Source organism: Benincasa hispida, chromosome 10, assembly GCF_009727055.1.
Source record: "Benincasa hispida cultivar B227 chromosome 10, ASM972705v1, whole genome shotgun sequence".
Classification (NCBI taxonomy): Eukaryota; Viridiplantae; Streptophyta; class Magnoliopsida; order Cucurbitales; family Cucurbitaceae; genus Benincasa; species Benincasa hispida.
Genome location: NC_052358.1, coordinates 9939438 through 9951209, shown reverse-complemented (window position 1 = coordinate 9951209; position 11772 = coordinate 9939438). Strand labels below are relative to the sequence as shown.

General features: G+C 33.5%; 1 protein-coding gene across 1 annotated transcript; it reads left to right on the top strand.

Moving 5' to 3' along the window:
- The first annotated feature begins 4652 nt into the window (after nt 1–4652).
- On the top strand, nt 4653–7893 carry LOC120088528 (calmodulin-7). Its single transcript, XM_039045906.1, has 2 exons — nt 4653–4876; nt 7127–7893. Exons 1-2 carry the CDS (start codon nt 4801–4803, stop codon nt 7498–7500), a joined length of 450 nt encoding a protein of 149 aa, XP_038901834.1. The 5' UTR covers nt 4653–4800; the 3' UTR covers nt 7501–7893.
- The last annotated feature ends 3879 nt before the right edge of the window (nt 7894–11772 follow it).

Here is an 11772-nt window from a genome sequence, read left to right as displayed (position 1 = left end):
TGTAGGGATCCACCTCAGATAACTGTTTCGGTTAGTCAGAAACAACAGAAGCTTCACTGAAGGATTATAGGTCAATGACAATAGGCAACTTTTTGATAGCAGCAGGGCCTTCTATGGTAAGGATGTAAACCTCTAACTGCTCAAAGAAGATTAGCAACTTTTATGACAAGTGGCGGTAATTTACTTCATCGAGTGGTTCGAGTTTGGACAGATTGGAGAAGACCTTACTGTTCTTGATCGACATCTCAGATAACAAATATCGCAAATTGTTTTTAGATTGTTAGATGTAGACATAAAAAAGTTGTTGCACCGTGGAATAACCACTGCTTGAAAGAAATTTTGGCGCTCTATTGCTTTGAGTTTATGAAGAAGAAAAATAATTAAATAATAAAAAGTTATTTTCTTGTGCAAGCGCGGTTACGTGAAGTATAAATCAACGTTGCGTTGGTGACAGATGCGTGCACACCTTGTTGATGTATACAACTTCTCTTAAGATAGACCTAAGTATAAATCTAACCTAAATTTCTTGGTAAGTCCAAGGTTGAACATGAGGATTCTAGAATGTACTAACGCAAGAATTGTTTTTGTATCAATGCAAAAGTTTCCTAATAAACTAAGTGGCGTTGATTATTTACACTAAACTAATGGCACACATGCAAGAAAAAATAGAAGTTCAGAGGGAGATAGAGATTTATGGACGAATGGTTTTAAGTGTAAGTGATATACGTTGACCTCCTAGTAGGAATAACGAGCCTATATGAGCACAATGTAGATGGAATAATGATGATGCAGATATTTGTTTACAATCTAAATGTATGTGCTATGCGTTGGGAAATTCTATTCTTTAGTTCATGCTAAGTTCAACATCTCTCGATGTGAATGCCACACATAATTCTATCTCTATAGTGCATGCGTTGGTTATAAAAAACAGACAAAAGACATAAGCAATTCTATCTCTAAAATTACTTCACGCCCTGACCTAATGCATTCAATAGTTAAATTGCTCTTTCGAGGGACTTAACTACTTAATCACTTTAATCAACTGATCAGGAAGACTTAAGCAATAGATTTCATGCCCTCCTTAAGTCAGAAAATTCATAAACACAAACAAAATTGAGAGTAAACAGATGGAGAAGTGATGAGTGATCAAAGATAATATTGACTTAAAGATAACAAATGTTTGTATAACAATCTCAGTTCAATGAAATAAGATGGTGAATGAAAATGTAAGATGAAAAGGAATAAGCCAAGCCGCAAAGTTTAGTCTCTTGTCTTTTTTGGCCTTCCTGCATCGTTTATTAAATTTCGAATTCTTGCGTTGATATGCGTTAGTGAAGCAACTTTTTACTAAAAAAGATATTTTTGTATGAGTTTACTACATATATGGAATTGAAGGAACTCTAATTCAAGAGTACCTACGAGCGGAAGTGGATTTTTCCAATTCATTGTGATATAATTACCACATATATATTCAGACATACTAATATGCATTCACAAGTGAATTCTTCTTCCCAACGAGTCTAAAACCCAACCGTCTACCTCGAACAATCACCACTCGAACGGAAGGAAACAAAGATGACACCACCACTCAGAGCCCTCAATATTCTTAGAGTGAGAATCCAAAGTGTGAGCTTTGTTCGGATTTGGTAGAGGGAAGGAGGAAGAGAGACCGTACACAACGATCAAGCAAGTGGGAGATGAGGTTGTCTATCGTATAGACAAGATGCTTGATCGTTTAGGTGAAGTATATGATCATGTAGGAAAAAGTAAGCGATCGTCTAAACGATTGTGTAGAAAAGGGTAAGCAATCGTCTAAACGATCGTGTAGGAAAAACTAAGCAATCATCTATACGATCGTTTAGTAAATATCGGGAGCTAAACGATCGCTTAGGAAAAGATAAACGATCATTTAGTAAATAGCGCGCGAAGGTATAATTGGTAAACGATCGCTTAGCAGTATCGTATATGTAAGCGATCGTGCAAGCACTGATTTTCTAAGTGATGATACACTCTTTAACACAATGTCCGCGCATCTCATGCTTAACACATCGTGTCAGCTATTTATGCATCTCAAAGTACTCTTTCAATACACTCATCCGTTATTAGAATAGAAGAGACGCCGTCTCATTTTCCAATGAATGTGATCTCATCATATTCATAACATATAAATTAATATCATATATTAATTATAATATTTTCCTCCACCTAGATATAAAATCATATTTATATTCAATTTACCATTTTGCCCCTATAATTACATTGACTTAAGAGAACAATAACTTATATTTCTACAAGTTATCACACCAATAACATGGTATTTATACCTTTTAAACATTGCATAATTCTCCATTATGGGATAACATTCTCCCATTTCCTTTTAACTTTTGCTATGGGCCTAAGCCCAAATGTCATTTCCAACAAAGATTTCACTAACTAAGAGGAAAAAAGTAGGGAAATTGGGCCCCCTTGTTTAATACCCCTAGTGGTAAAAATATGACCCACTAGCCTTCCATTAATAAATATTGAAAATTTGGGGTCACGAACACAACCATTTATCCAATAAATCCATTTGGGATTGAAACTTTTCAATGAAAGAACATCCTCAAGGAAATCCCAATCCACACGATCAAATGTCTTATCCAAGTTAAGCTTAAGGATCCACCACTTTTCCTTCTTTGCCATATACTCTATTGACATAAAACTTTGACAGTTTAATGATGCATCGGATATCTTTTAAGGTTAAAATATTATACACAAAAATAAAAAGTTTTTTAAATTGTTGGACATTTTTTTTAAGTTTAATAAATAAAACTCATTCCTAAGAGCTTACACTTTATCTTTAAATGATGATAAGGGAATTGGACTAGGTTTGGTTGGAACTATAAAGTGGAAGTCTAACTTAGGCCGAGTTGTGGGTCTTTACATGATCCTTAATTTACAACTAAGACAACAAAGACGGCAAGTGTACAATATTCACAATGGTAGTTTCTACTGTTTGTTAGGTGTACTTAAAAAGTCATCTACAGATGTTTTATGCTCAATCATTCAGACGTTTGCATCCTTTATATTATCAGTGTTGCTGGCATAGAATCGACCCAAAGCTTAAATTACAATAAGTTTACCTTGATTTTCAAATGCAATATGCATTATTAATTTCCAACATAAAAATAGATCATGAATGTAAATTCATTGGCTAGTCGATTGAATATTCATTGCAATGTAAAAACAAAGCTCGGAAACTAAGTTTATTTTTAAAATTTAAACTATTATTTGCTTATAATGACTTATAGGAAAAATAACATTTATTTCTATCAACCTATAATCATTTAAACTAAATAAAAACCATAACTTCGTCTACACGTTTGGTAATCATTTAGGCCACATTTCGTAATTTTTTTTTTGTTTGTTTTTGCTTTTGAAAATTAAGCCTATGTGCACTATTTTCACCTCCAAATTTATTTCTTTGTTATTTACCTTTCACCAAGGGTTTAGAAAACTAAACCAAAATTTGAGAACTAAAAAAAGTAGCGTTCAAAAGGTTATTTTTATTTTTGAAATTTGACTAAGAATTCAACAAAGAAATATGCAGATCATTGTAAGAAATGTGGATGAAATAGGTATAAATTTCAAAAACAAAAACAAAAAATCAAATGATTATCAAACAGAGTCTTAGTTTTTAGTTTTTTGTTCTTAAAAATCAAGTTTTTAGACACTATTTCCACTTTTACATTTCTTCATTTGTTATCTACTTTTTACAAATGATTTAAAAAACAAAGCTAAATTTTGAAAACTAGGCTCCGTTTGGCAACCATTTGATTTTTTGTTTTTGTTTTTGAAAATTAAGTCTTTTTCATCAACATTTCTTATAATTATTTACATGTTTCTTCAGTATAATGGTTGAATTCTTAGCCAAATTCAAAAAACAAAAATAACTTTTTGAAAGCTAATTTTTTAGTTCTCAAACCTTGGCTTGATTTTTTAAACTATTGGTGAAAAGTAGATAACAAATTAAGAAATTTAGAGGTGAAGTAATGTCCATAAACTTAATTTAAAAACAAAAATAAAAAACAAAATGGTTACTAAACGAGATCTAAAATAGCTTTTAAAAACTTTTTTTTTATAAAAAATTTAGCTAAGAATTCAACTATTGTACTTAAAAAAGATGAAAATAAGAAATGGGAAAGAAATAGGTTTAGTTTAAAAAAAAAAAAAACAAAATAGTTATCCAACGCACCCTAAAATATTAAATTTCACATAATGTTGAATTATAAAAAACATTTTTTTTTTTGAAAATAAAAAATCCTAATGCAGCTTGGCATAGGCAGTCAACACAAAATGTACTATTTATTTATATACTCTTTTAAGGAAGGCATATTTGTGTAATGTGACATAACTTAACTATACAAGTCATTAAAGCAACATTTGAATTCAAAGTAGAAAGGCTAAAAATATAGGTTGATTGTGAGGATAGACATTAAAAAGGTATGGAAAATTTATCCAAAAAAGAAAAAAAAAAACAATTAATTTGGAGACATAAAAACAAAAGAATAATCAAAGGAAAATGGAATAAATAAAGGAGAGGGAAAAGGAAAAAAAAAAGAAAAAGAAATAAATAAAATTAGAGGAGAGAAGAGAAGGCGAAGCCCGAGATTTGGACCACCTCCTCCTCGTTTATGATTCTCCTATTTATATCCCCTTCGCTGCTTTTACCATTCTGACTTCCGCCTCGTCTGGATCTCTCCTTTCCTATTTTCCTCCTTCTTCCCCTTCCCTTCTCATTTCCTCTCCACATCAATTTCCATGGCTGACCAGCTCACCGACGATCAGATCTCCGAGTTCAAGGAGGCCTTCAGTTTGTTCGACAAGGATGGCGATGGTCTGCTTCTTTCAGATCCTTTCTCCTTTCGCCTCCCTCTTTCTCCCTTTATGATTTTCCATCCCCCCATTTTAGATCTATTTTCGTCCTCATGGAATTGTTATATATATATATATATGTATGTATGTATGTCTTGGTTGCTATATTGCCTGCCCATCGTAGTATTTTTTTTTTAATCTTTTTGCTGTTGATTGATTTTCGCGATGATTATAAATTGTTTTTCTTTTTCGATGCAATTTTGTTTCGTGTTCCTGGGTTTTCTCGATCCGTTTCTGTTATATTGGATTGTCGATTACGATGAATATTCCGTGATTAGGAAGCTTGGAAATCATGAATGGATGGATGACAGTCGATTTCGATTTGAAAATTGTCGTTTGAAAATGATTCTTCATAGGTTGTGTATTATAGTTTGGAATCTGGAGAATGATTCATACATACAGACATATATTATGGCATTTTAGTCAACATATTACCACTGCGCCTCGTCAGGCAGTGGAAATAACATCTGGATCGTTGCTTTTCTGTACCTTTTGACTTTCGAGGCGGTTTACGTTACAAGGAACGATGCATTCATTCATCCTGGCGTCGTTTGTGGGCTTCTTGTTTACTCTCCATATATGTTATTATTTGATTGAATATGCTTAATAAGTATGCACGTCTGCCCTTCGAGTTCAGAATTAACATGGTAGACATGTCCATTGGTTAGATGGAGGTTTGGAATTCATTTATTAATATATATGTCTTTGGGTGTCTATATATACACACTCATGTATATGGTATGATCAACAAATCTGGCAATGAATCCTCTCATTAACACAACTTCTCCCCTGTAATTTTATCATCCGTCCTTCATTCTATACAAAGTGAGCTGCATGTTTTCAAAATAATTAAAGGTGTGATAAATGGGTTATTTCTAGAAAATGCTAATATATAAACCAAGCTAACCCATGTAATAACTTCTTCCTTTGAACTTGTTTATGTTAAAGTTTTTCTAACAAATTCATAGCTCCATGAGTTGTTAAAGCAAGCAGTTGCGGCCTTCTAGTCTCTCTTGCCTCATTATCTTGTGGGTTTGACTTGATATTTAAGTGTCTTTGTTGCTTTCTGTCTAGAAGTGTTTACTGTACGGAGAATCAGCAACTAGACATCTGAACTCTCCTATTGGGTTTAAATTTTATGTATTGGATCATGTTCCCTGCATACTGTTTAGCAAATATTAATTGATTTTGCATGTTCCATTAAGTGGTAATCTCTCTCTAATGTTGGCCCACGTATTTTGTTTGTGTATCTGTCAATTCCAATCTGAATTATTAAGCATCGGTTAGATTAGATACGTTCGTTGGTCTGTAAGGGAACTGAAACAAATGTCTGGAACAGTTCACAATGAACACAAAGATGTGTGCCCAACATTTGCAAGTGTAGGAACATTGAGAGGTCAAACAAGATTGGTCTTCTCCCGCCAAGAAACAAAGAACATTTACTGTAGGAGACAACCATCGAAGGTGTTTTTTTTGGGTACTCTACCCACCATCCAAGTGGACCAATCTACAGAAAATATTGACTTTGCTGGGATTCTTCGACTTCCTGACAACATTTAACCCAAGTCTGCTACTACTTTGGGATATCCTACCAAGCACTCCTACTACTTCTTGCCCCCCCTATTTCTTTATTGTAACCTGCTCCATTGAATTCATTAAACATTATACTTTTCAAGACTAACATGTATTTGGGCAAACATGAAAACAACTCAATTGGTTAAGGCATATATGTTCAACCAAAAGGTCGAAAGTTTAAATTTCACCCTCACGTGATGCTTAACTAAACAAAGACTAACATGTATTCGTTTGTTAATATATGTCAAGCTTTACACTGATCACATTAATTGCGTCTTCTTTGTTTTATTTCTGGTGGGTAGGTTTGTCGTATTCTTTTCTTGCAGTAGTTGATTTACTGGTGACGTGTATTATCAGAGTGTTTTTGAACCTTACTTTGTCTTGAAATGATTGCCTAGACCTGCTGGCATTTTACATTACTGGAAGTTTATGCTTATTACATCTTTCAGCTAACATGCAGTTGAACTTTATCACTCTCAGTTACTCCATAATCTTTGAAATTTTCCATTTTTCTGAAACATGTTTTGCCTCTCAATTTTCATTCTAGTGTATGGTTATTGGTTCTGCTTGGATAAATCAGATGTTGAGTCCGTCCTATTTTTCTTAATAATGACTACCTTTTTTCTATTCTTTATAGGCTGCATCACCACCAAGGAACTGGGGACTGTAATGCGGTCACTGGGCCAGAATCCAACTGAAGCTGAGCTACAAGACATGATCAATGAAGTTGATGCTGATGGAAATGGAACTATCGATTTTCCTGAGTTTCTTAATCTGATGGCAAGAAAAATGAAGGACACTGATTCAGAGGAGGAGCTCAAGGAAGCTTTCCGTGTGTTTGATAAAGATCAGAATGGGTTCATTTCTGCCGCCGAGCTCCGGCATGTAATGACAAACCTTGGTGAGAAGTTGACAGACGAGGAAGTTGATGAAATGATCCGTGAGGCAGATGTTGACGGAGATGGGCAAATCAACTATGAGGAATTTGTCAAAGTCATGATGGCCAAGTGAGAATCAATCAACTGAAATCTTAAACCTTATTCTGCTTGAAAATGAAGAGGGATATGGGCAGATAAGTTGATGATATGATTTGTTTTCCCATTTAGGTTGTCTCCATTTTGTTTTACTATCTATGTTTGTCTCTCTCGTTTCCATTATTTGTGGTACTGTTTTTCAGTATCCTGTTTCTTTGCTGCAACGATTTCTGTAGTTTGGCATGGCTGTTCGTGTCCGTAGTCTCTAATTTTTAATATTTCTTTCTACCTGTGATGCTATGAACCCAGAACCATTGGTTGATCGATTCAGAAGATTTTGCTTGTGGGAAGTTATACTTGTCTCTAGTTTCCCTAACTTCCCATCCTTTGCCTGAGAATAAAAATTTTCCCCCTCCATTTACATCTTCCAGATCTAGATCCAATATATATATATTTTTTATATATATTAAATTGAGTTTGGTTGCAAAGCTAGTATTGTTTGAATTGAAGGATGACTACAAGATCTTCTACCTTGTTCTTCAAGTGTTTGAAAATTGACCTTTTAGGATAGAGGAATATGAAATTTAGAAAGCCACAATATTACCTTAAGTATTAGAATCTAGGAAGACGAATCATTTGGCTGGACAATAGAGCAGAATCGTTGATGATCTACCGGTCAACTCCATTTTCTTTACATATATTTTTGAAGTGTTCTCTCATGGAGGAGGATTTTCACTAGCGATCTCGTGAAAATCCTGAAGAACAGTTTGAAAGGGGGAAAAATGCACAGGGATCAAACTGTTCTTTCATGGAAGATTGCCACAAAATATACAATCAAAGATCAACAGCAATATTGTTGTTCGGTTATTTTTATTTATTTATTTAAATAACAGTCAACTAATGGTTAACGAGTTGTCTAGTGGAACATTCTTGTTTTTCGATTATTTGTCTTTGTTGGTTTAGAGATAGATGTGTGTGTTAACAATGTTTTTATGATATCTAATATTGTATACAAAATGTGTTAATTTTGTAATTTTGTTTCATTTTTCAATTATTAAAAATTATTTATAAAAGTAGTATTTTGGCTTTTTTGGAAATAAAGAAAGGCAAGTAGGAAGAAGAAATAATGTGTGTTTGAAAATTGAAGGGCTTTGTGGGTAATTATGTTTGCATTTGTGATATGGATATAGACGGATGGAAGCAATGCGAGAGGGGAGGAGGAAGAGGAAATCCCTGAAAGAGTCCAAAGATAAGAAAAAACGTGGAGTCCTCAGGCGTCGCATCCACCAGTGTTGTGTGCTTTAGACTCTAACTCAATTATTTCACTTTTCCATTCCTCTACTTTTCTATAAATATTAATTATTATTAATTACTAACTCTTTTGTATCTACCATTCTAACCCTTCTATGCAAAAACATATCCGTAAGCAAATTGAACTATGCTCGTTTTAGTAGAAAAAAATTAAAAAAAAAAACATAACAACAACAATATAGTTACATTGTACCATTCATTTAAACAACTTATTGACCATGAGAAATGTTTTACCATAATCACTCACGAGATAAGAGAAAAGTGACTAAACACCAATGTGGTCTTATATCAAACCTTAATTTAGTGGTGTGAAAGTGTCTGATCTATATAACCAAAAGGGAAAGATCTTTTCACAAATATGACGCCATAAATGTACAGTGAGATTAGACTATTTGTCTTTTAAGAAAAATTATTGTTGTTTTAAACTAGTTAAACTATTTTGGATTTTCACCCACCTTGAGCGTTTTGTTTGAGACTAAAATAAATGATGCACGTAACCATGGTTTATTACACTAATCATAGATTGGATTAAGTTCTCTTTCTTTTAATTGCAGAGATATTTGATATTTATAAAGACGAGACTTAGTTTGACTTGTTGTATAAAGTGATACTTTCTTTTCCACGTTTTTCATCCTAATGATTTGGTGACGTACTCATTGCATTGCATATGAATCTAAGCGACCCTAATTTTGTCCATCCAAATATAATTTAGTACATAAGATATTTTGATTAGTTATTCAAATATAGAAGGGTTTCATCTGTTGTATTGAACTAAGGTCATCTTTACTAGACCGTAATGAAAATTGGTGTAACCGAAATGATATGTCATTAATGGATAAATCAGGATAGGCATAAACCACAAACATAATTGGATTTCTTTCAATTGTGTTTATCTAGAATTATGAATCTGCCACATTTTATTATTACCGTTATCGTTACCGTTACTACTTGACCCTAATGGTAACGGTAGTAACGGTAAAGGTAAAGGTAACAAGAAATGTGGTAGATTCATAATTTTTATACTGTTACATTAAAAATATCTATAATGGTAACGATAACAACAACTGTAAAAGGTTTCATTAACTCCTAATTCATGTCGAATAGACCTTGTTGTTGCGAGAGTTCTTAATTCATGAGTTGTAGGGAAGACTTATATCACCACAAATTGAGACTAAAGCAACCGTTGGATTCAATGTTGTTGTTAAAGATCATAAATTTGACTTTTATACCCCTGAATATGAAACCAAAGATACTTATATCTTGGCAGCATTCCATGTAACCTCAATCGGGAGTTCCACCCGAGGAAGCAAGGGTCACTGTATTTGCTAAATCTTCTACTGATACGTGGGCAATTATGTGAATTGATGGGCATACCAGTCTTGATCATTACAAAAGACGATGCGATGAAATCGAGCCTATTCCTGGAGAAGAAAATAAATATATTGCTTATGTAGCTTAAAAAGCCATCTACAAACACTTTATGCCCAATTATTCCGGATAACGCTTACATCCTCTGTATTATCGCGACTACTAGCACATAGTTAGCTGATGCTTATTTCTCATATACCATCATTGTTCCTTCTTTGAGAAAAGAAGTTCACGACCTGTAGGCCTTCTACTTCCACGAGACATTGCTCTTTTAGGCTTTCATCCATTGCGAAAAATTCTCTATTGTTGCCTTCCATAGGAGTCTGGGCCATTTCTCAGTCCCAGTGTGGCTAATCATCCTCTTGAACCATCTTCGCTTTGGTAAGCTATTGCCTCACCAACTAGCTAATTAGATATGAGCCCCTCTTCGGGTATATTCCTCCTTTTGCTTCTCAGTGTACGGGATATTAGTAGCAGTTTCCAGCTATTGTTCCCCTCCAAAAGGTAGGTTCTTATGTGTTACTTGTCTTTTAGTCCAAGTTACTTGTTTTTTTTTTTGTCCAAGTTTCTTCTCTTTTTGTCTAACTCACTTCATTTTTTCTTTGTGAATTTTGGGAATATCCCCATTCATAGGTTCGAGATCCACATTTATGAATTGAAATGTTCGAATGATCAACTCAGCAATCAATTGTTAGAATCAATAGGTCTTCAAATCGTTCATTTGAAAAAAATTGAAACCCTTCTTATTGGATGATCATGATAGTTCCCAAAATCGAAATTCTTGATCAATGGAGGAACAAGATCACCATTTTTTTTTCAATAAGACAACAATGTGGATGATTGACTCATTCTAGACTAGAAATAATCGCAGGAAATCCTTTGATAACACATATTCTTATTTCTCAATGTATCCCACGATCAAGACAATTGGCTAAATCCCGTGAAACCATTTCATAGAAGTTCATTGATATCTTCTCTTCATTAAAGCAACTTGACTTTGATTCTTGAGTAATCCACCCCACTTCTACCTCTATTGTAACAAAAGATTCATTTTGTATGTTAACTATGTGGAAAAGGCCTGTACCAACAATTATGATTTTACGTATGAACAATTCCTAAATATCTTGTTCATTCACAACAAATATTTTCTTTGTGTGATGGAAAAAAACATCCTTTTTGGGAGAGAGATACTATTTCACTAATCGAGTCACATGTATCTAACATATTCATACCTAACTATTTTCCACAAAGTTGTGACGAAAGATATAACTAGTACAAATCTTTCTATTTTCCAATTTGATCAAATCTATTCGTTCGTTGAGCTATTTACTCGATTATAGATATTTCTGAAACACCTCTAACGGAGGGACAAATAGTCAATTTTGAAAGAACTTATTATTAAGCTCTTTTAGATATGAATCTATCTAGAAAGGAAGAACTTACATCAATATCTCAATTTCAAGTCAAACATGGGTTTGCACATTCCATGTTTTGAGAAATATTTACCATTTGAAAAGAAGAAAAAAATATAGAGTCTTTGTCTAAAGAAATGCCTTGAGAAAGGACAGACGTATAGAATCTTTCAATGAGATAGTTCAAGTTCTTTTTCAACTCTCTCAAAATGGAATCT

Bases quoted from the DNA above. Each gene is read 5' to 3' on its own strand.
- LOC120088528 (XM_039045906.1), top strand. From the start codon at position 4,801: ATGGCTGACCAGCTCACCGACGATCAGATCTCCGAGTTCAAGGAGGCC. The intron at 4,877-7,126 runs GTCTGCTTCTTT...TATTCTTTATAG, and splicing joins GTTCGACAAGGATGGCGATG to GCTGCATCACCACCAAGGAA.